Source organism: Pelophylax lessonae (assembly GCF_965119305.1).
Source record: "Pelophylax lessonae genome assembly, contig: HAP1_SCAFFOLD_294, whole genome shotgun sequence".
Classification (NCBI taxonomy): domain Eukaryota; kingdom Metazoa; phylum Chordata; class Amphibia; order Anura; family Ranidae; genus Pelophylax; species Pelophylax lessonae.
Window position 1 is genome coordinate 178620 of NW_028120050.1, and position 23310 is coordinate 201929.

General features: G+C 49.4%; 1 protein-coding gene across 2 annotated transcripts; it reads right to left on the bottom strand.

Moving 5' to 3' along the window:
• Window positions 1–1740: 1740 nt before the first annotated feature.
• PGAP2 (post-GPI attachment to proteins 2) lies at window positions 1741–22856 on the bottom strand. 2 transcript variants are annotated; one of them, XM_082276136.1, is made up of 5 exons: window positions 22679–22856; window positions 16592–16832; window positions 6818–6912; window positions 6219–6327; window positions 1741–2182 (listed from the first exon to the last, which is right to left on the bottom strand). In XM_082276136.1, exons 1-5 carry the CDS (start codon window positions 22850–22852, stop codon window positions 2052–2054), a joined length of 750 nt encoding a protein of 249 aa, XP_082132262.1. In that variant the 5' UTR covers window positions 22853–22856; the 3' UTR covers window positions 1741–2051. The 2 variants fall into 2 exon arrangements, with proteins under 2 accessions (XP_082132262.1, XP_082132261.1); XM_082276135.1 differs by having other exon boundaries at window positions 6806–6912.
• Between the last annotated feature and the right edge of the window lie 454 nt (window positions 22857–23310).

Genomic DNA, 23310 nt, shown 5'->3' on the forward strand with positions numbered 1-23310 from the left:
CCCCTTCTCCCTCCGAGTCGCTGGCCTCTGCCGACTTAGAGGTGGATGGCAAGGAGCTGGATAAAGTTCTTTGCTGGGAGTGTGTCTGTGGCTGGAACTTTGACTAATAAGGAACGGACTGAGCTTAAAGTATCCATTAACTCTTTCATGGACAAAAACAAATCTTTACATTGCTGTGAAGAAGATTCCTCTTTGACCAGGTCTGCTATGCAGGGTTTTGCACAGAGGTTTCGGCTATGAATCTCTCGGGGTTTTTCGCAAGGACACTTTCTTGGAACTGAGGGAGATCCTTTAGATTTACCTGTGGCTTTAACCTGGAATTAAACAATCAAGAAAGGCCACCAATCACCTAACAGCTGGAACTAAAAGCCCCAAAGTGAGCAGATACTAACACCTCAGAGAAGAAAAGAAGGCCTCCTGTGCACTAAACCAACCAACCCCAAGAGACAGAGTCCTAGCTTAAACTGTAAGCAGTCACAGAGGAGGCTCCCACTGGAGGCAGCACAAGAAAAACCACAACAAGGAAGGCCAATAGTAAAGAAAGAGGCATTTCATGCAGAGTGCGCAGCGGAATGTGACAGAACCCGCCTGTGCTTTAAACCAACACTTCCCAGCGTCCCCATGCTCCGAGGACCGGAAGTACTGACCTTCGACCCACCCACTGACCCTTACGTTTTAGCAGCTGGAACCAATGATGCTACGCCCCCTGTCTACCAGAAACAATGTCACCAGCCAATATACGGGGACTGCCGCGAGCCGCAGCTCCCTGACCGGACTGACTACCAGCCCAGAACCCACGGCTCCCGGGCACACAGCTTAGACATCCCAGTAAGGCACTGCTCCCCTGAGCTGGAAGGACCAGAGGCTCCGGAACCCCCCCCCCCCCTCCATTACACCCAGGGAGCTGCTGGGATGCTCATCAATCTAAAGAGCCTAGAGGTAAGCCTATTCTTTCTCCACTGGAAGAGAGCGCAGCCCCCCTAGCTGGATCCCGGCAGCGCTTCCACCATAAAGGAGGAAACACAATAACTGAAGGCATGGAGGGAGAGGAGGGATTTTAAAAGCTGCAGTGTTTCCTGGGAAAATTGGGTGGAGCTACGCTCTCTCCAGGGGCGGTCCTGAAAGACCATTTGGGAAAAAAAAATACCAGAAGAAGTAAACAAAAAAAAAAAAAAAAGAGAAATTCTAAATAATGAAATATAAAAAGAATCCTCAATTTCCCTCCAAAATCAGTCTAAAATTTATCAAAAAGAAACGTGCAAAAAATAAAACTGGAAACTCGTCTTCATTCCAGGAAATTTTTATTTTTATCATTACAAATCACCCTTTAAAATCTTACAATTGTTCAAAAATATATAAATATATATAAAATATTTACATCGAAGTTTTAAAACGTTTTCTCAGTGTTGTCTGATATTGGATAATTATCTTCTTCTCATCCCCAGAAATGAAGACTCCGATTTGTTTTAGAAAGGGACTAAACTCATTTGCCTCCTGACTGTATGTCACCATTTGGTCATTTCCTATGTCCGACGCGTTTCTTCCCAATAGGGGGCGGAGTGATGAGAGCCTTGGAAAGAAATGCGTGAGAGGCGTCCTACGTCTTGTATCTCAACAATAAATTTATCAAAATGATTTCTCTTTCTCAAACTTTATTAAAAAAAAAAAAAAAAAACCTCCAAATGTACAATATACAATCACCGGAAAACGTTAACTGCAAGAAACCGTAATCCCCTCCCACCACACACCAACGGAAGTCTCAGAATAGACCAATCACAAACACGACCCTCATCAGGCACTCTGGAGCTCAGAGACGCTCACTGCAGGAAAGGCCAAACTGAACACAGCACCATGCCAAGAGGATAGGAGGGTCCCGGGTGTGGTGGGACCATCTCATGGATCTTCATGTCCAACTTCCACCGCCTGACGCTTCTGCTCTCTTGTCGATTTCTTCAGAGAAGTAAAGAGGCTCAGCGGGGGGTGTGAGGCCTCTGGTGATGGTACGGGGTGGAATGTTTGACCAGTACTATAACCAGTACCATGCGCCCTTCTCAGATTCGCTTGTCTTCCTCCGGCGAGCAAATCAGAAGCTCTTTGCTGCCAAAGTCCCACCAGGCTGTCATGTGGAAGCCCATATTGGACAGGACAACCAGGTATTCCAGGAAGGCAAAGATGGTGTACGCTACGGAGAAGAAGGAAGACGGTAAGTACCCCAAGATCAAAGACCACTCACCACACATAGAAAGACGTGCAACAAGGCTCCCCCCAATCTACAACTCCCTGCACCTCAACGCTCCCCCTAATCTACACCTCCCCACGTCTCAACCCTCACCCTAATCTACACCTCCCCCAGTCTCAACCCTCACCCTAATCTACACCTCCCCACGTCTCAACCCTCACCCTAATATACATCTCCCTGGACATCAACGCTCCCCCCCCCCAATCTACACCTCCCCCAGTCTCAACCCTCACCCTAATCTACACCTCCCCACGTCTCAACCCTCACCCTAATATACATCTCCCTGGACATCAACGCTCCCCCCCCAATCTACACCTCCCCCAGTCTCAACCCTCACCCTAATCTACACCTCCCTCAGTCTCAACCCTCACCCTAATATACACCTCCCCACGTCTCAACCCTCACCCTAATCTACACCTCCCCACGTCTCAACCCTCACCCTAATCTACTACTCCCCACGTCTCAACCCTCACCCTAATCTACACCTCCCCAGGTCTCAACCCCCCCTAATCTACACCTCCCCAGGTCTCAACCCCCCCTAATCTACACCTCCCCTAGTCTCAACCCTCACCCTAATATACACCTCCCCACGTCTCAACCCTCACCCTAATCTACACCTCCCCACGTCTCAACCCTCACCCTAATATACATCTCCCTGGACATCAACGCTCCCCCCCCAATCTACACCTCCCCCAGTCTCAACCCTCACCCTAATCTACACCTCCCCACGTCTCAACCCTCACCCTAATCTACACCTCCCCACGTCTCAACCCTCACCCTAATCTACACCTCCCCAGGTCTCAACCCCCCCTAATCTACACCTCCCCTAGTCTCAACCCTCACCCTAATATACACCTCCCCACGTCTCAACCCTCACCCTAATCTACACCTCCCCACGTCTCAACCCTCACCCTAATCTACACCTCCCCACGTCTCAACCCTCACCCTAATCTACACCTCCCCACGTCTCAACCCTCACCCTAATCTACACCTCCCCCAGTCTCAACCCTCACCCTAATCTACACCTCCCCACGTCTCAACCCTCACCCTAATCTACACCTCCCCACGTCTCAACCCTCACCCTAATCTACACCTCCCCACGTCTCAATCCTCACCCTAATCTACACCTCCCCACGTCTCAATCCTCACCCTAATCTACACCTCCCCACGTCTCAATCCTCACCCTAATCTACACCTCCCCACGTCTCAACCCTCACCCTAATCTACACCTCCCCACGTCTCAACCCTCACCCTAATCTACACCTCCCCAAGTCTCAACCCTCACCCTAATCTACACCTCCCCACGTCTCAACCCTCACCCTAATCTACACCTCCCCACGTCTCAACCCTCAACCTAATATACACCTCCCCACGTCTCAACCCTCAACCTAATCTACATCTCCCTGGACATCAACGCCCCACCCCCCCCATCTACACCTCCCCACGTCTCAACCCTCACCCTAATCTACACCTCTCCACGTCTCAACCCTCACCCTAATCTACACCTCCCCACGTCTCAACCCTCACCCTAATCTACACCTCCCCATGTCTCAACCCTCACCCTAATCTACGTCTCCCTGGACATCAACGCTCCCCCCCCCCCATCTACACTTCCCCCCTAATCTACACCTCCCCAGTCTCAACCCCCCCAATCTACACCTCCCCACGCCTCAACGCTCACCCTAATCTATGCCTCTCCATGTATCAACCCTGCCCCTAATCTACACTGTGCCTTAACGCTCCCCCCAATTTTCACCACCCCACATCTTAACCCTCTCCCTAATCTATGCCTCCCCGTGTCTCAACCCTCCCCCTAATCTACATCTCCCTGCCCCTCAACGCCCCCCCCCAATCTACACCTCCCCACGTCTCAACCCTCCCCCTAATATACGCTTCCCTGCACCTCAACCCTTACCCTCATCTACACCTCCCTGCCCCTCAACGCTCCCCCCAATCTACACCTCCCCATGTCTCAACCCTCCCCCTAACCTACACCTCCCCACGTCTCTACCGTCCCCCTAATCTACCTCTCCCCATGCCTCAACCCTCCCCCCCCATCTACACCTCCCTCCATCTCAACCCTCCCCCTTACTTACAGTACATCGCCCCATGCCTCAACACTACCCGCCAATCTACATATCCCGAAATCTCAACCCTCCCTCCAATCTACACATCCCGACGTCTCAACCCTTCCTCCAATCTACACCTCCCGACATCTCAACCCTCCCTCCAATCTACACCTCCCGACATCTCAACCCTCCCTCCAATCTACACCTCCCGATGTCTCAACCCTCCCTCCAATCTACACCTTCCGGCGTCTCAACCCTCCCTCCAATCTACACCTCCCCATGTCTCAACCCTCCCCCTAACCTACACCTCCCCACGTCTCAACCCTTCCCCTAATCTACACCTCCCCACGTCTCAACCGTCCCCATAATCTACCTCTCCTCATGCCTCAACCCTCCCACCCAATCTACACCTCCCTCCATCAAAACCCTCCCCCTTACTTACAGTACATCGCCCCGTGCCTCAACACTACCCGCCAATCTACATATCCCGACATCTCAACCCATCCTCAAATCTACACCTCCCGACATCTCAACCCTTCCTCCAATCTACACCTCCCGACATCTCAACCCTCCCTCCAATCTACACCTCCCGACATCTCAACCCTTCCTCCAATCTACACCTCCCGACGTCTCAACCCTCCCTCCAATCTACACCTCCCGACATCTCAACCCTCCCTCCAATCTACACCTCCCGACATCTCAACCCTTCCTCCAATCTACACCTCCCGACATGTCAACCCTCCCTCCAATCAACACCTCCCGACATCTCAACCCTCACTCCAATCTACACCTCCCGACATCTCAACCCTACCTCCAATCTACACCTCCCGACATCTCAACCCTCCCTCCAATCTACACCTCCCTGTGTCTCAACCCTCACCCCCAATCTACACCTCCCGACGTCTCAACCCTCCCTCCAATCTACACCTCCCGACGTCTCAACCCTCACTCCAATCTACACCTCCCGGTGTCTCAACCCTCACCCCCAATCTACACCTCCCGACATCTCAACCCTCCCTCCAATCAACACCTCCCAACATCTCAACCCTCACTGCAATCTACACCTCCCGACATCTCAACCCTACCTCCAATCTACACCTCCCGACATCTCAACCCTACCTCCAATCTACACCTCCCTGTGTCTCAACCCTCACCCCCAATCTACACCTCCCGACATCTCAACCCTCCCTCCAATCTACACCTCCCGACGTCTCAACCCTCACCCCCAATCTACACCTCCCGACGTCTCAACCCTCACTCCAATCTACACCTTCCTGTGTCTCAACCCTCACCCCCAATCTACACCTCCCGACATCTCAACCCTCCCTCCAATCTACACCTCCCGACGTCTCAACCCTCACCCCCAATCTACACCTCCCGACGTCTCAACCCTCACTCCAATCTACACCTTCCTGTGTCTCAACCCTCACCCCCAATCTACACCTCCCGACATCTCAACCCTCCCTCCAATCTACACCTTCCTGTGTCTCAACCTTACTCTTAATCTATGCCTCCCCACGTCTCAACCCCCTCCCTCATCTACACCTCACTGTGCCCTAACCCTCCCTCTAATCTACACCTCCCGCGTCTCTACCCCCTCCCCCTGCCTCAACACTCTCCCTAATCTACCCCTCCCCCCAATTCGACCCTCTCCCTAATCTACACCTCTCTGAAACCCCTAACACTAAGGATAAATTAAAGATGAAAACAGGGCAAATTATCTTTAGAAAGCCCAAAAATCTCTATAAAATAATGCAGATAATTCACATTGGACAAAATATTGGGAAAATAAGCAGAAATGTGACTAAAGGAAGCTTTATAAAAACTGATGGAATCCATAAGACAGGCAATAACCTTTGACCTTTATAGAGATCAGTACCCCAATGTATGAGTCCCCCCGACACACTTACCTCCGGACTCACAGTACGCGTTGTGGCGGATATAAACCACCATGGAGATGAGGAATGCCACAAGGTTGAAGAGGAAGAGACGTTTCTTGTAGGTGTAGGACCTCCGCTCCTGGGACACAGAGAGGAACACAGAGAGGAAAATGTCACCTGCAAGGTCTACAAACACAGGAAGAGTCACCGAGACCAAGGGGGTCTCCACCTGAGACCAGGCCCCGGGAGATTCCTCCAACCCTCTCCATGCCCCAACAGTAACAAAGAACGTTTATACTCACAATACAAGGACGGGAATACAAAACATGGACTGCAATGCTGGAAGCCCCCAGAGGAAGGGCCTCCCGTGTCCCCCCAGTAGACAAACCATAGAGCACATGGCTCAATTCTAATTTGGGTAAGGAGAATGTAGAAGTCTTATTGGTGCCACTCTTTACATTTCCTGTTTTATACACACAATTTTTTTTCGATTGGGGAGGACCGGGTTGAGATTGATTGGTGGATGAAGCCAATCATTGCTGCATGTTAGTGCCATGAAGGATGATGGGAAAGTCATTAATAAAACGGGGTGGAATGTAGGTGCCCCTCACCCTTACCTCCGAACTTACAGAGAGTTTCCTGCTTTTCCTCCAGATCTGAAGCGTTGTGATCATGTGACTGAGAGAAAAGAGCATGAAGAATGAAAACGCCAACTGATGGATCCCTGCAAAGAGAAGAGGAGAGAATGATTGGAAGTCTAAGTCTGGAATTTCATAGGGACTCCAGCTGAGATTCTATACAGGTTCTGGTGTTCCCAGCATTCCCACCAACTATAGAATGGGCACAGCGGGGGTACAGACCCGGGAACTCAGCACAGGGATGGAGGGAACCCCTCACAATGGGCACAGCGGGGGTACAGACCCGGGAACTCAGCACAGGGATGGAGGGAACCCCTCACAATGGGCACAGCGGGGGTACAGACCCGGGAACTCAGCACAGGGATGGAGGGAACCCCTCATAATGGGCACAGCGGGTGTACAGACCCAGGAACTCAGTACAGGGATGGGGGAACCCCTCATAATGGGCACAGCGGGGGTACAGACCTGGGAACTGAGCACAGGGATGGTGGGAACCCCTCATAATGGGCACAGCGGGTGTACAGACCCAGGAACTCAGCACAGGGATGGAGGGAACCCCTCATAATGGGCACAGCGGGTGTACAGACCCAGGAACTCAGCACAGGGATGGGGGGAACCCCTCATAATGGGCACAGCGGGTGTACAGACCCAGGAACTCAGCACAGGGATGGGGGAACCCCTCATAATGGGCACAGCGGGTGTACAGACCCAGTGCAAGGGTCATCAATAAGAATGATAGAAGAAACTGGCATGAGGTTTAAACTACAGTAAAACCTTGGTTTGAGAGCGTTTTGCAAGACAAGCAACATATTTTTATAAAGTATGACTTGATATACGAGTAGCGTCTGAATATAAAAGAGAAGAGAGCGCCTCTAAGTGTAGCAATATGGTTCCATTTAATGAAGGTTCAACATTTAGAAACTCACATGGTTGATGATTAAAGCAGACACATCTAAGAATGCCGACACCCGGGGTAAAGCCAGTACTTAAAAATTGAATTCTTGTCGTTCATTCAGGGACACGGAAACTCAAAGATTGTTGGATTATACTGCCGCCTACAGGAGACATAAAAACCTGTAGGCCAGCCCAGTATGACCCCGCCCGCTCCCAGTATGACCCCGCCCGCTCCCAGCATTATTCCGTTTTGTAGCCTCAATGGGTTCCTTTATGGACTCCAAGAAACGGATTTTACACCAGGTATAAAAATTAAATTTTCGTCAGGGACTCAGAAATTGGATGATTGTTGGAACCTCCAACTGTGAGGTTGGCAACAGCAACAAAATACTAACCGGCCCACATTAAAAATAGAAGCCTAAAGCTCAAATGGCTTCCTGGAGGACCTTACATCCGAAGCCGGCATCAGACGAGGCCTGAATGTCCCCCAGGTAGAACTTGGATAGCGTGGAACAGAAGATAAGGGGGGAGGAGTCTGGGCAAATCTGGAGAATAGCCCCCTGATGCCAAAAAGCAAGAGGAGCTCCTGCAAGTCTATGGAAGTTCACCTTGAGATGGAAGGGGGAGAACCCGATCCGTAGGACTATTAAGCTTGGATGACGGTTTGTCAGACCCCGTGGAATGAGAAGCTGGTTCCCTCTTACTGAGTCCTCCAGGGATGAGGGAAGAGAAGGTCAGGCGGTTTGTCAGACCCTGTGGAATGAGAAGCTGGTTCCCTCTTACTGGGTCCTCCAGGGATGAGGAAAGAGAAGGTTAGGCTTCGTGAAGGAAGCAGTAGACTGAGACTCGCACAACCCCAACTACATCCAGCCAATGGACGGAGATCTCCTTCTGATGAACTGGACTGGAAAACAACGCTCTGGTTGATGTGAAAGGGTGAGGCAGTCCCCAGGATGGTGGAAAGTTCTGTCCGCCAATACCACCTCGTGCTTTGAAAGGGCTCTTTACGGGATAAAGATGTCACTTCAGACATTCGCCTCTCAGAGAACAAAAAACTCCATCTTGTGAGAATCATTACAATGACTTCCATCTCGGCCCTGCAAAGCCAATGAGGATGGAGCTTCAGGGGAGGAAAGGTGTAGATCACACTGTACTGATCCCCCCAGGGCATCCATTGTCACTGCTACAGGATCTCTGTACCTGAAGACACATTTGTCCAGTTTGTTGATGTACATGGCGGTCAGGAGGTCCACATGTGCCATCCCTATACCTGTGACACGGGTTCTGGAACATCTCCAGGTGTATGGACCATTTTCCTAACTCCAGGTGCTGCCAGCTGAGGTACTGTCTCTGCCTACTGCCCACTCCTGGGATGTAAAGGATGTACAGTCAGGTCCATAAATATTGGGACATGGACACAATTCTAATCTTTTTGGCTCTATACACCACCACAATGTATATGAAATGAAACAAACAAGATGTTCTTTACCTGCAGACTTTCAGCTTTAATTTGAGGGAATTTACATCCAAATCAGGTGAACGGTGTAGGAATTACAACAGTTTGTATATGTGCCTCCCAATTTTTAAGGGACCAAAAGTAATGGGACAGATTAACAATCATAAATCAAACTTTCACTTTTTAATACTTGGTTGCAAATCCTTTGCAGTGAATTACAACCTGAAGTGTGGAAGGCATAGACATCACCAGACGCTGGGTTTCATCCCTGGTGATGCTCTGCCAGGCCTCTACTGCAACTGTCTTCAGTTCCTGCTTGTTCTTGGGGCATTTTCCCTTCAGTTTTGTCTTCAGCAAGTGAAATGCATGCTCAATCGGATTCAGGTCAGGTGACTGACTTGGCCATTGCATAACATTCCACTTCTTTCCCTTAAAAAACTCTTTGGTTGCTTTCGCAGTATGCTTCGGGTCATTGTCCATCTGCACTGTGAAGCGCCGTCCAATGAGTTCTGAAGCATTTGGCTGAATATGAGCCGATAATATTCCCGAAACACTTCAGAATTCATCCTGCTGCTTTTGTCAGCAGTCACATCATCAATAAATACAAGAGAACCAGTTCCATTGGCAGCCATACATGCCCACGCCATGACACTACCACCACCATGCTTCACTGATGAGGTGGTATGCTTTGGATCATGAGCGGTTCCTTTCCTTCCTTCTCCATACTCCCATCACTCTGGTACAAGTTGATCTTGGTCTCATCTGTCCATAGGATGTTCCAGAACTGTGAAGGCTTTTTTAGATGTTGTTTGGCAAACTCTAATCTGGCCTTCCTGTTTTTGAGGCTCACCAATGGTTTACATCTTGTGGTGAACCCTCTGTAATCACTCTGGTGAAGTCTTCTCTTGATTGTTGACTTTGAGAGTGTTCTTGACCTGACACATATACACCTACCTCCTGGAGAGTGTTCTTGATCTGGCCAACTGTTGTGAAGGTGACACACATACACCTACCTCCTAGAGAGTGTTCTTGATCTGACACACATACACCTACCTCCTGGAGAGTGTTCTTGATCTGACACACATACACCTACCTCCTGGAGAGTGTTCCTGATCTGACACACATACACCTACCTCCTGGAGAGTGTTCCTGATCTGACACACATACACCTACCTCCTGGAGAGTGTTCTTGATCTGACACACATGCACCTACCTCCTGGAGAGTGTTCTTGACCTGACACACATACACCTACCTCCTGGAGAGTGATCTTGATCTGGCCAACTGTTGTGAAGGTGACACACATACACCTACCTCCTGGAGAGTGTTCCTGATCTGACACACATACACCTACCTCCTGGAGAGTGTTCCTGATCTGACACACATACACCTACCTCCTAGAGAGTGTTCTTGATCTGACACACATACACCTACCTCCTGGAGAGTGTTCCTGATCTGACACACACACACCTACCTCCTGGAGAGTGTTCCTGATCTGACACACATGCACCTACCTCCTGGAGAGTGTTCTTGACCTGACACACATACACCTACCTCCTGGAGAGTGATCTTGATCTGGCCAACTGTTGTGAAGGTGACACACATACACCTACCTCCTGGAGAGTGTTCCTGATCTGACACACATACACCTACCTCCTGGAGAGTGATCTTCATCTGACACACATACACCTACCTCCTGGAGAGTGATCTTGATCTGGCCAACTGTTGTGAAGGTGACACACATACACCTACCTCCTGGAGAGTGTTCTTGATCTGACACACATACACCTACCTCCTGGAGAGTGTTCCTGATCTGACACACATACACCTACCTCCTGGAGAGTGTTCTTGATCTGACACACATACACCTACCTCCTGGAGAGTGTTCCTGATCTGACACACATACACCTACCTCCTGGAGAGTGTTCTAGATCTGACACACATATACCTACCTCCTGGAGAGTGTTCTTGATCTGACACACATACACCTACCTCCTGGAGAGTGTTCTTGATCTGACACACATACACCTACCTCCTGGAGAGTGTTCCTGATCTGACACACATACACCTACCTCCTGGAGAGTGTTCTAGATCTGACACACATATACCTACCTCCTGGAGAGTGTTCTTGATCTGGCACACATACACCTACCTCCTGGAGAGTGTTCTTGATCTGACACACACACACCTACCTCCTGGAGAGTGTTCCTGATCTGACACATATACACCTACCTCCTGGAGAGTGTTCTTGATCTGACACATATACACCTACCTCCTGGAGAGTGTTCCTGATCTGACACACATACACCTACCTCCTGGAGAGTGTTCTTGATCTGGCACACATACACCTACCTCCTGGAGAGTGTTCTTGATCTGGCACACATACACCTACCTCCTGGAGAGGGTTCTTGATCTGACACACATACACCTACCTCCTGGAGAGGGTTCTTGATCTGACACACATACACCTACCTCCTGGAGAGTGTTCTTGATCTGACACACATACACCTACCTCCTGGAGAGTGTTCTTGATCTGACACACATACACCTACCTCCTGGAGAGTGTTCTTGATCTGGCACACATACACCTACCTCCTGGAGAGTGTTCTTGATCTGACACACATACACCTACCTCCTGGAGAGTGTTCTTGATCTGACACACATACACCTACCTCCTGGAGAGTGTTCTTGATCTGACACACATACACCTACCTCCTGGAGAGTGATCTTGATCTGACACACACACACCTACCTCCTGGAGAGTGTTCTTGATCTGACACACATACACCTACCTCCTGGAGAGTGTTCTTGATCTGACACACATACACCTACCTCCTGGAGAGTGATCTTGATCTGACACACATACACCTACCTCCTGGAGAGTGTTCTTGATCTGACACACATACACCTACCTCCTGGAGAGTGTTCTTGATCTGACACACACACACCTACCTCCTGGAGAGCGTTCTTGATCTGGCACACATACACCTACCTCCTGGAGAGTGTTCTTGATCTGACACACATACACCTACCTCCTGGAGAGTGTTCTTGATCTGGCACACATACACCTACCTCCTGGAGAGTGTTCTTGATCTGACACATACACCTACCTCCTGGAGAGTGTTCCTGATCTGACACGCATACACCTACCTCCTGGAGAGTGTTCTTGATCTGACACACATACACCTACCTCCTGGAGAGTGTTCTTGATCTGGCACACATACACCTACCTCCTGGAGAGTGTTCTTGATCTGACACACATACACCTACCTCCTGGAGAGTGTTCCTGATCTGACACACATACACCTACCTCCTGGAGAGTGTTCTTGATCTGACACACATACACCTACCTCCTGGAGAGTGTTCTTGATCTGACACACATACACCTACCTCCTGGAGAGTGATCTTGATCTGGCACACATACACCTACCTCCTGGAGAGTGTTCTTGATCTGACACACATACACCTACCTCCTGGAGAGTGTTCCTGATCTGACACACATACACCTACCTCCTGGAGAGTGTTCCCTGATCTGACACACATATACCTACCTCCTGGAGAGGGATCTTGATCTGGCCAACTGTTGTGAAGGGTGTTTTCTTCACCAGGGAAAGAATTCTTCGGTCACCCACCACAGTTGTTTTCCGTGGTCTTCCGGGTCTTTTGGTGTTGCTGAGCTCACCGGTGCGTTCTTTCTTTTTAAGGATGTTCCAAAAAGTTGATTTGGCCACACCTAATGTTTTTGCTATCTCTCTGATGGGTTTGTTTTGTTTTTTCAGCCTAATGATGGCTTGCTTCACTGATAGTTACAGCTCTTTGGATCTCATATTGAGAGTTGACAGCAACAGATTCCGAAATGCAAATATCACAATTGAAATTAACTCTGGACCTTTTATCTGCTCCTTGTAAATGGGATAATGAGGGGATAACACACACCTGGCCATGGAACAGCTGAGCAGCCAATTGTCCCATTACTTTTGGTCCCTTAAAACGTGGGAGGCACATATACAAACTGTTGTTATTCCTACACCGTTCACCTGATTTGGATGTAAATTCCCTCAAATTAAAGCTGAAAGTCTGCAGGTAAAGCACATCTTGTTTATTTCATTTCAGATCCATTGTGGTGGTGTATAGAGCCAAAAAGATTAGAATTGTGTCCATGTCCCAATATTTATGGACCTGACTGTAATATGAGGATCTGCCCAGAACAGGGTCTTTTCTACCGATCTTGCTGTGGCGACATTTCTGGATTCTCCCTGATGGATGATGAAGGCTACTGGCTTGGCGTTGTCCAACAAAATCAAGATCAGATGGACCCTCCAGTTTCTGGTTCCTCCCTGATAGTTGATTTATGCTCTTGCCTTTGAGTTGTCCAATGGAATTCAGATCAGATGGACCCTCCAGTTCGCACTGCAGGGACAACCAATGGCCCAAGCCCCCTTCACCACCTGATTTCAATCTCTTCTTTCTTCTCCCCGGGAGAGTTCCGTCCTCTTTTTCTTCTCTTTCTCCTGGCTCTCCCTCTCCCCTTTTTCTCCCCTCTCCTCTCCTCCCTTTCTGCTTCTCCGCTCTCCCCTTTTGTACCCCCTTACTTCCTCTCTTTGCCCCTCCCCTTTCTACACCTCTTCCTTTTCTTTCCCCCTCCCTGCTCCTGGCCTTACCATATGTCTGCTTCTTCTACAGGTCTGTTCTTCCCATGTTTTGGTCCCATCCTGCAGTGCCGTTCCCCTCTCGCTCTTCTCAGTTACCCCATCTTTACTAAATACTCTATGTATCCTTTGTTGTGACAGCAAGCCGTATCTTCTTGGCATTGATATTACATCTTCTTTAGGACGATATCTCTGTGGATGGCTATCCTACTCTGAAATGTCACAGCCATCCTCAGATACTCTCGCTGTTCTCTTTCACTATCTTGAGACTTGGGTTTTATTTGGGTTTATAATGTTTTACATCCTTTGTATGGCTACTTTGTCTAATAAATAGAGGAATCACAAAAAAAATGTGTCCAGGACTCTTTCCCAGCCCAACAAGCAGCATCTGTCCTGACATCTTCCAGGAGACTGGAGGCAATGACTTCTGCAGAGCGCGGATCCCTGACCCACCAAACCAGGGGCAATTCCGTATTCAATGCCAAGCAGATCAACCTGTCCAATCACTGGGCCAACTTGTCCCATGACAGATGTCATAGGGGGTCTGAGAAGGAAGGAAGGCGAATGGGACTATCATCAGCCACAGAACTCAGATGCAGTAGAGAAGAGCTTGGTGACTTCTGGACTGAAAAGTCAGCGTCTGGAGGTGGAGACTTTGAAGTTTTCCCAGGAAAAAAAAAATTTAGACTGGTTCTATCTAGGATTGGATTTGATTCTCCAAGCTTATCAGCAGGGGCAGACTGGCAATTTTCGGCCTAGGGGGCAAGTATAAACCAGAGGCTCATGGGCCCCCCCTCCAACTCACCCTCTTCCTGTCCTCCCCTTGACCCCCGTTCCAGACTGAAGCCCTGCTCCAGGTACTCTCTACTCAATGGCTGAATCCGGCCAGGGGGCAGTTGGGGGGAGCTGGGACAGCTCGGTTGGGGCTGGCAGGGGGAGGAGAGTCTCCAGTGGGGCATGGACTCGGCCTTTGCTCAGACACAGTTTACACCATCCATGCTCGGGGGAGGGGGGAGTCCTGCGTTCTGTCCTTTTCTTCAACCCGCACTCAGTAGGTCAGCGGCAGGAACTTTTTTCTTTTCTTCACCAGGAATCCTTTAGGCATGTCTGTGGCAGAAGCAGTGCAGCCTTTTTATGGGGAACCAGTGCAGCACAGGGGGCAATTGCCCCCCTGCCCCCTGGTCCAGTCCTCCCCTGCTTATCAGCCTGTCCAAGCACTGGGCCGACTTGTCCCATGACATGATGTCGTAGAGGGTCTGGATTGAAAATAGGGGGAAGATGGGACTATCATCAGTCCCAGAACTCCGATGCAGAAGAGAAGAAATTGGTGACTCCTGGACTGAAAAGTCAGAGTCTGGAGGTGGAGACTTTGAAGTTTTCTAGGGGAAGGAAATCTCTGTCGCTGTGTAGGATTGGATTCTCCAAGCGATAAGTCTGCTTCAGCGCTGACCTCTGGAGGTTTAGAACCTAGAAGAACATTTGCACCGCCCACATTCCAGGCTAGCCCTGCAATCTTCCAGTCCAGGTAAGGCCTCCAAAGCTAGTGTGGAGGAAATGCTGATTTGGATAGCGGATTACAGAGATCAGCTGAAGCAGCTTTCAGAGGAAAAAAGGTCAACTTGGTAAGGAAAAAAATTGCCAGCTAAAAAAATAAAACCAAACAAAAGGTTGGACTTTTCTTACTTAGATGGTCACCAAAATGTAATGCAAATCAATAGTCCTCAACTGATAATTATTTTACATCCATCTTCCTCTTCTATAGTGCAGGTTCACACCACTGTGCATCTCCACCACGTGCTAAATAAACACACTTGCATGTATGTAGCACAAAGTATCCATCCTCCACCGAATCCATGGAAAGAAAAATCGGGGGAAGCCACATAATGGAAAACCGTAAACTCCCAAATTTATTAAAATGGTATAACACAACAGTAAAGAAACAACAACACATACATGGTTACAAAGCCGGCCTGGTGGACCAATTCTGGGTATTAGAATGCGTGATGAAGTCAAGGACGTAGCCTCCGCCCTATGTGTTTTGTCATTTTTGCCCCGGAAAACGTCATATGACAAAACGCGTAGGGCGGAACCTATGTCCGTGACCTAATCACGAGTCTCGATAGCTGGACGTGGCCACGCCAGAATTCTGAGGGGAAGAGAGATGTGAAATAATTGGGGATTATTGATTTGCATTACATTTTGGACTTTTCTTTATCATTTTTGGTGATCGTCTTTGATTTATTTAATGTTGCACTTTATATACACAATTTGTAGGTCACCCTAGGACAGGAAGTGAGTTACTTGCAGGATCCCCTCCCCCCTCCTCCATAGGTACATTACAGCGAGTGAGCGTTGTCACGCTAGGACAGGAAGTGAGTTACTTGCAGGATCCCCTCCCCCCTCCTCTATAGGTACATTACAGCGAGTGAGCATTGTCATCCTAGACCAGGAAGTGTGTTACTGGCAGGATCACCACCCCTTTCCTTCATAGACACAGTGCAGTGAGTGAGTGTTGTCAACCTGGGACAGGAAGTGAGTTACTGGCAGGATCCCCTCCCCCCTCCTCCATAGGTACAGTACAGTGAATGAGCGTTGCCACCCTAGGACAGGAAAGGAGTTACTGGCGGGATCACCAAGTAAAGTAAAGGAACACTAATACAGCCACTACATCAATCTGTAATACAATGCACTTATTGGGTTCATATACATTGTAACCCTCCAGCATCCACCAAAAGCTGGAATCTGAATGGTTGAGAAGACAATCTTACCATGGTTCTCATTGGACGATATGTAGGTCAGCAGGAGAAGCCAAAAGTTTTCCAACACGTTGAGCAGGAAGTTGAAGAGGCAGGCCCAAGATGATACTCCAGAGCCGGCATAGAAGTTCAGGTAAGCCACGGCCACCAGAAGACGGGGTGCAGAGTGCAGCCCAATAAAGAACCTCCAGATGTACCGCTGTGGGGTGACTCCACCAATCGCTGCACTTATGGAGGGCAGGTAGTTGGGAACCTGGAGAGAGTGAGGAGGAAATAAGGGGGTCAGTTCATATCTCCATCCACACATCTACATTGTTTCTATAGATATGATTATTCCATTACAATTATTATTCCATATGTTTCCACAGATAGTAGGACCCCGACAGTGAAGACTCCCCTCTCAAATGTCACACCAGGACTCCAGGCCCCCGACAGTGAAGTCTCCGCCCTCAAATGTCACACCAGGACTCCAGGCCCCCGACAGTGAAGACTCCGCCCTCAAATGTCACACCGGGACTCCAGGCCCCCGACAGTGAAGTCTCCGCCCTCAAATGTCACACCAGGACTCCAGGCCCCCGACAGTGAAGACTCCGCCCTCAAATGTCACACCAGGACTCCAGGCCCCCGACAGTGAAGTCTCCGCCCTAAAATGTCACACCAGGACTCCAGGCCCCCGACAGTGAAGACTCCCCCCTCAAATGTCACACCAGGACTCCAGGCCCCCGACAGTGAAGACTCCGCCCTCAAATGTCACACCGGGACTCCAGGCCCCCGACAGTGAAGACTCCGCCCTAAAATGTCACACCAGGACTCCAGGCCCCCGACAGTGAAGACTCCGCCCTCAAATGTTACACCGGGACTCCAGGCCCCCGACAGTGAAGACTCCGCCCTAAAATGTCACACCAGGACTCCAGGCCCCCGACAGTGAAGACTCCGCCCTCAAATGTTACACCGGGACTCCAGGCCCCCGACAGTGAAGACTCCGCCCTCAAATGGCACACCAGGACTCCAGGCAAATGAGAAAAAATAGTTTTTGTACTTACTGTAAAATGTATTTCTTTGAATTCATTGAGGGACACAGAAATTCAGTTGGGTTATACGGTCGCCTGCAAGAGGTTGGGACACTGGTAAAATTGTAAGCCAGCCCCCGTATAACTCCTCCTTGGAGGGCAGGGATCTGATACCCACATCCGTCACAGACAGCACACAGTGGTTTGGATATCAAAATGGCCAAAGAGTCAATGGGGCCATGAATGAAGACAATGATTTTAATCCTTCAATAAACACAAAAAAGGAATAAAAGGTTAAAGTAATGGTAAAATTAGCCAACGATACCACTTAAGATCTCAAGGGCGTTGCATGCCTCGGTTTTGTGAGCAAGCAGCACCGGTAAAAACATAGAGGGGTGGGAACTGTGTCCGTCAATGGACTTTATAGTACACAATTCCTTATTTTCTCCATTATCCATTGAGGGACCCACAAATTCAAAAACAGGGCATCCGAAAGTACTCCATCTGGTGGGGGGGTGTCAACAGTCTGCAACATGGGACCACTAAAAAAAAGGACTAACACCCAGATCTGAGGCAATGAAGATAAAGTCCTCCACAAATGCAGAGGAATCTACCAACAGCCACTGAATATGCCACAGAGGGCCAGCCTGGTGCTGAGTCCAGGACCACAGAGATTACCACCAAAGTGAAAAATAGTTAATAGAAGAAACATCGGGACAGAAGCCATGGAAAATATGGCACCCAGAGGGAACCATACATCGAGCAGGTGCACAAAATGAGCCCAACTGGTTTTTAACACGGGACCACTAGAAGGACTAACGCCACTCAGATCTGAGGCAATGAAGTCCCCAACAATGTAGAGGAATCTACCAACAGCCACAAAGGACCAGCCTGGTGCTCAGACAACAGAGATCACTACCAAAGTGTAAAATGGTCAGAACAAGGAACACCGGGACAAAAGCCAAGGAAAATACAGCATCCAGAGGGAACCATACACCCAAGTCCACAAGATGAGTCCAACTGGTTTGCAAGAAAAAGACCAAACCCTTACATTCCTAAACCTTGGATCCAAGGAAGGAGAACATCTAGGCAAGAATGAACTGCCCAGCCAGACCACCCATCGCATAGAGATACTATCCCAAAGGGAGAGTCAAAAGGACCCCTGTGACTGAACATATCCTGGGGTACCAACCTTGAGGTGGGCCTGACTATGGAAGGTAGGGTTCTAGGGAAGTTCCCGACAAGGATCTGCAGGGGTGAAGCTCAGTACAGCTCAGACTGAGAGAAGGAAGATAAGTAAGATCTGCCTACTAATAGCACCACAGGAGGTGTACCGGGTGTGATGTAATGGCCAGTTTGTTGATTTATTTGTAGCAAATGTGAAATCTATATTTTTAGCTAGCATTTCAAAGTTAAAAGTGCATTGGGGGATCCTCCATTTGTGTGGGGTACATGAGCCCTGATGGGGATGGGGCCCACTGTGCCCTCACACACTGCACACATGGAGGGTAATGCTGTCTTGGCTGAGCTGCAGCAATGCTTGTCCCTGGTGGCTGCAGCTCAAAGGTCTGTTCTGTGTGCCAGCCCACAACCTAGGGGAGCGCTCTGAAGCCAACTTTTGGCAGTGGTAGGATCACTCAAAGAAACAGGCCAGCTGTTCTGGGGAACCAGACTGAGGTCCCTGGGATGAGCCCCATCCCCCCCCCCCCCCCGAATGGGACTGGTGGGTCATGGCAGGGTATTACTGGTCCATAGGGACTATCTGAATATCTCCCCTCCTGGCCAGGTTCCCTGATACCGAGAGGGAGGCTGAAGAAGGCAGAGAGCAAACAAAAAAAGGGGAAGCCAAGGCAGGAGAATACTCCCTATATACTTACAAGCCCCTTAAGGTAAAGGAGGGGGAAGAATTCTTGACAGAATGGGAAAAGTGCACTGACCCGTAGGATGTAAACTTCTATAGCGAGGACTAACACTAGACACCTGGGAGGTCCTATCTGGCTGAAGTCTATGGTTGTCAGATCCTTCCAAAGGAGTACAAGGACCCATAAAGCTCACCCACTTTAAGGGGGGTCATCTTATTGAACTACAATGAGGGTGCTAAGAAAGGTCACTAGGATTAACACAAGGTCCAGGGTTTCTAGAAATTGAAGATACATTCAAGGGGCAATGAGAGATCAGGATTCTGCTATGGGGGGGAGCAATGTGTTAAATGGTCCCGGCATGACCTAGTGAGTCAGGGGGTCTTGCCGAAGAGGGGGAATGCTGAGAGGTACTGACTACCATGCGGGATGCAGCAACAAATGAGGGTGTCCTTAAGAGGTGAATGAACTTCTGGATGAGATACAACTCCCAAGACTAAATTCCCACTTGCATAGGAACGAGGCGTCCCACTGTTTGGTGATCCTAGAAAGACCTGGAAAAACTCACTGCTTAGAGCAATGGGGGGGGGGGCAGCCAAAGAAGATGCCACACATAAGGATAGCCAGTAGGTTAAACCTCTGAACACCAAGGTGATACACTACGTAATGACCCATCCAGATGTACACACAGAACCCACCACCTATAGAAATGGGGGTGCACCTTCATGCAGAAGGCTTGTCAGATGGGGCAGTTGACCTCAGAAGGCCTATAAATAGTTACTACCAAAGTAGACGAGGCTACCTTATGGGCTTCGGAAGGATGGACTCTGCTGGGGATAGCTGGGAACGTGCTTAGAATCCCTGCGGGCAGCGTGCTCCTGTAAATGGCAAACAGAGAGAAAGTCCAAAGCAGACAAGGAGATCCCTATAGACACGGGGAAGGTCTCGGCCCCAACTGACAGAGCTGCTGAGGACTCTGAAGACTACAACCCTTTAAGGGAACCCAGGTTCCTCCTTGGAACAGAAGTTAAATGCCTCCAGAGCCGCTCGGAGAATATGGGCTGAGGTCACCTGTGACAACCAGAAGGTCCTCATGTGCGTCGTTGGGAAGACATACTGCTCTGCCTAATCCCAAACGGAGACCAAACCCCGCATACTCACACACCAGGGCAGCTGGGACAGAAGATGGCTGGAGGAAAGTCACTGTAGGTGGGCAGTGGAATGAATCTGGAGGCCAGGGATTTATGTATGTTGTAGGAGAAGGAACAGCAGCAGGATGGGTGGTGCTTCTTCTAGATAAGGATTTTGCAACCTTTTTCTAACAGGGAGGAGCCCTTATTAAAAAACTTCCAGCCTCAGATATGGAAAGTACGCACAATGCAGAGCCCAGAGCCCGCAGGCCGGACCAGCCCCCCACATCCAGCCCATTGGGGTCTGAGTCCCCCCTTCTAAGCTCAGACAGACGTGTAGGGATCTTGATTGAGGATTCCACAAAGATAGAAGAATAAGAAAAAATAGTGAGAGACTTTTGTTTCAGCAAAGCTGAGGATAAGGTGTCCAACCTTCTATGGTTTCTCAACCAGGGTTCCTCCAGAAGTTGCTGGGGGTTTCTTGAGTAATTTCTGCCTCTCAGATAAGTTTCCACCGACACCAATTATCTTTTTAGCTATCTCTAAGGAGGTAAATCTTCCCAATGACCACATGTGTAAGGAGCATTCTTCCCACTGACCATTATACAATGTATCGTGAGTTGTAGATATAGGAATTATTAGCAGGGGTTCCCTGAGACCAGAAAGTTATTTTAAGGGTTCCTCTGTGTTGAAAGGTTCGAGGAAGGGTGTACTAGGACACTAACAAAAATCTGATGCATGCTGGGTAGAGGAGAGGTTATACAGGGGCCCGTCTTACAACTTTTTCTGCTTGCTCATCTCTGGATCTCCTGTAGGTGCCAGTATAACCCAACTGTTGCTAAATTCCTGGCTCCCTCTAGGGACATTGGAGGACTCCTCCTTAGTGATAATGAGCTGCAGCCATCCTCCTTCATGGATTGCAGCCTCCTCTATGTTCTCCTTCAGCCTCCTGCTCTGCTGGACCAGATACATGTGGAAAACAAGGCCCTGCTGGGGAACGAGGGCCGTCTTTACACACGGCAGTGCATTTCAATCTGACACAGTCAGCGGTGACAACGCACTTCCTGCCTGGGAACTCTGTCTATAATGGGTTCTACATCAAAGCCTAGAGGAACTCTAATTCAGACCAGCCTGGTTTGCATGAGAACTCCGGGAAACCCACATCAGTGCATTGCTGGTGAGCCCCAACCCCTCCCCTGCCGAGCAGCATATACTTACCCTTCCATCACTACTCCATTCAAGAAGGAAACTCCCAGTACTGCCAGGTATGGTGGAGCATGTGACAGCACTGAGCCAATCAGAGCAGTCCACATGGGGAGTCCATGGTCAGGGGTGGACTCCAGAGACTTTTAGCTCACACCGGGATTTCATTTTGCTCCCAGGGACTGAACAGAGCGGAGGGAGAGTGGGAGGGAGGAGAGAATGGGCTGCCAGGGAGGAGCCTCTTCAAGGGCAACTTTAAGGTTCACTTTAAGGTTCCACCTTTGAATGAGAATGCCCGGAGGAAGTCACAATGGACAGAACAACAGGCGGGCAGGGATTATCCATGAAGCCCTAAAATCAGAGAGGGGCACGGGAGAGACCTTTCTATGTAATAAAGGTTATGGTGGTGGTGATGGTGGTAATTGAGGTAATGGTGGTGGTGGTGACTGAGGTATTGGCGGTAGTGGGGATGGTAATGGTGGTGGTGGTGATGGAGGTAATGGTGGTGACGGTAATGGTGTTGTTGGAAATGGTGGTGGTGGAGGTAATGGTGGTGATGGTAGTGGAGGTAATGATGGTGATGATGGTAACGGTGGTGCTTGTAATGTTGATGCTGGTAATGGTGATGGAGGTAATGGTGGTGGTGATGAAGGTAATGGTGGTGGTGATGAAGGTAATGGTGGTGGTGGTGACGGTAATGGTGTTGTTGGAAATGGTGGTGGTGGAGGAGGTAATGGTGGTGCTAGTAATGGTGATGGAGGTAATAGTGGTGGTGGTGATGGAAATGGTGGCGATAGAGGTAATGATGGTGATGGTAGTGGAGGTAATGATGGTGATGATGGTAACGGTGGTGCTTGTAATGGTGATGGAGGTGATAGCAATAGTGATGGTACTCACCCTGCAGTGTGTCGCCGTGGTCTCGGTGAAGTTGAACAGTAACGACCAGACAACGCAGAACAGGAAGCCGAGGAGCGGAAGGCAGACGGTGCCCACAGCAAATGTGGTGAACCTCAGAGTAAAGAGGGGCCCACTGGGGCGCTCCGGGGGCATCATCAGCGGGAGCAGCGGCATCCTGGACCTGCAACAAGAAAACACTAAATATATAAGAAAAAAACCATATATATATATACACATACATATACAAAGTCCTGCCCATCGGGTGCTTCAATATTCCCTCCACCTATACAAGGTGAACATTGAAAAAACGTCAGCCATAATTCTATTTTGGATGCAGCAGGTAAGGGTTGAACCCTCTTGTCCCCCAACAGGGAGCATTCCCTCTCATTTCCTGTTAGGGAAATCTCTCTAAAGGGGACAAAAACACGTCTAACAGTGTGTGTGTGTGTTTGGGGAACAATCTCTGTGCCTTTCTATCCTGGTGAACCCCCCCTCCCCCCCCCCCGTCCTATAAGGCAGCTTCTTTGCTGCCATGTCCTGTCCAAATGTATTCACTCCATATAATTGCTCTGGACCATGTCAGCTTACTGTAGTATCCACCAGGGGGCATGTGGCAGGGTGACAACGTATGA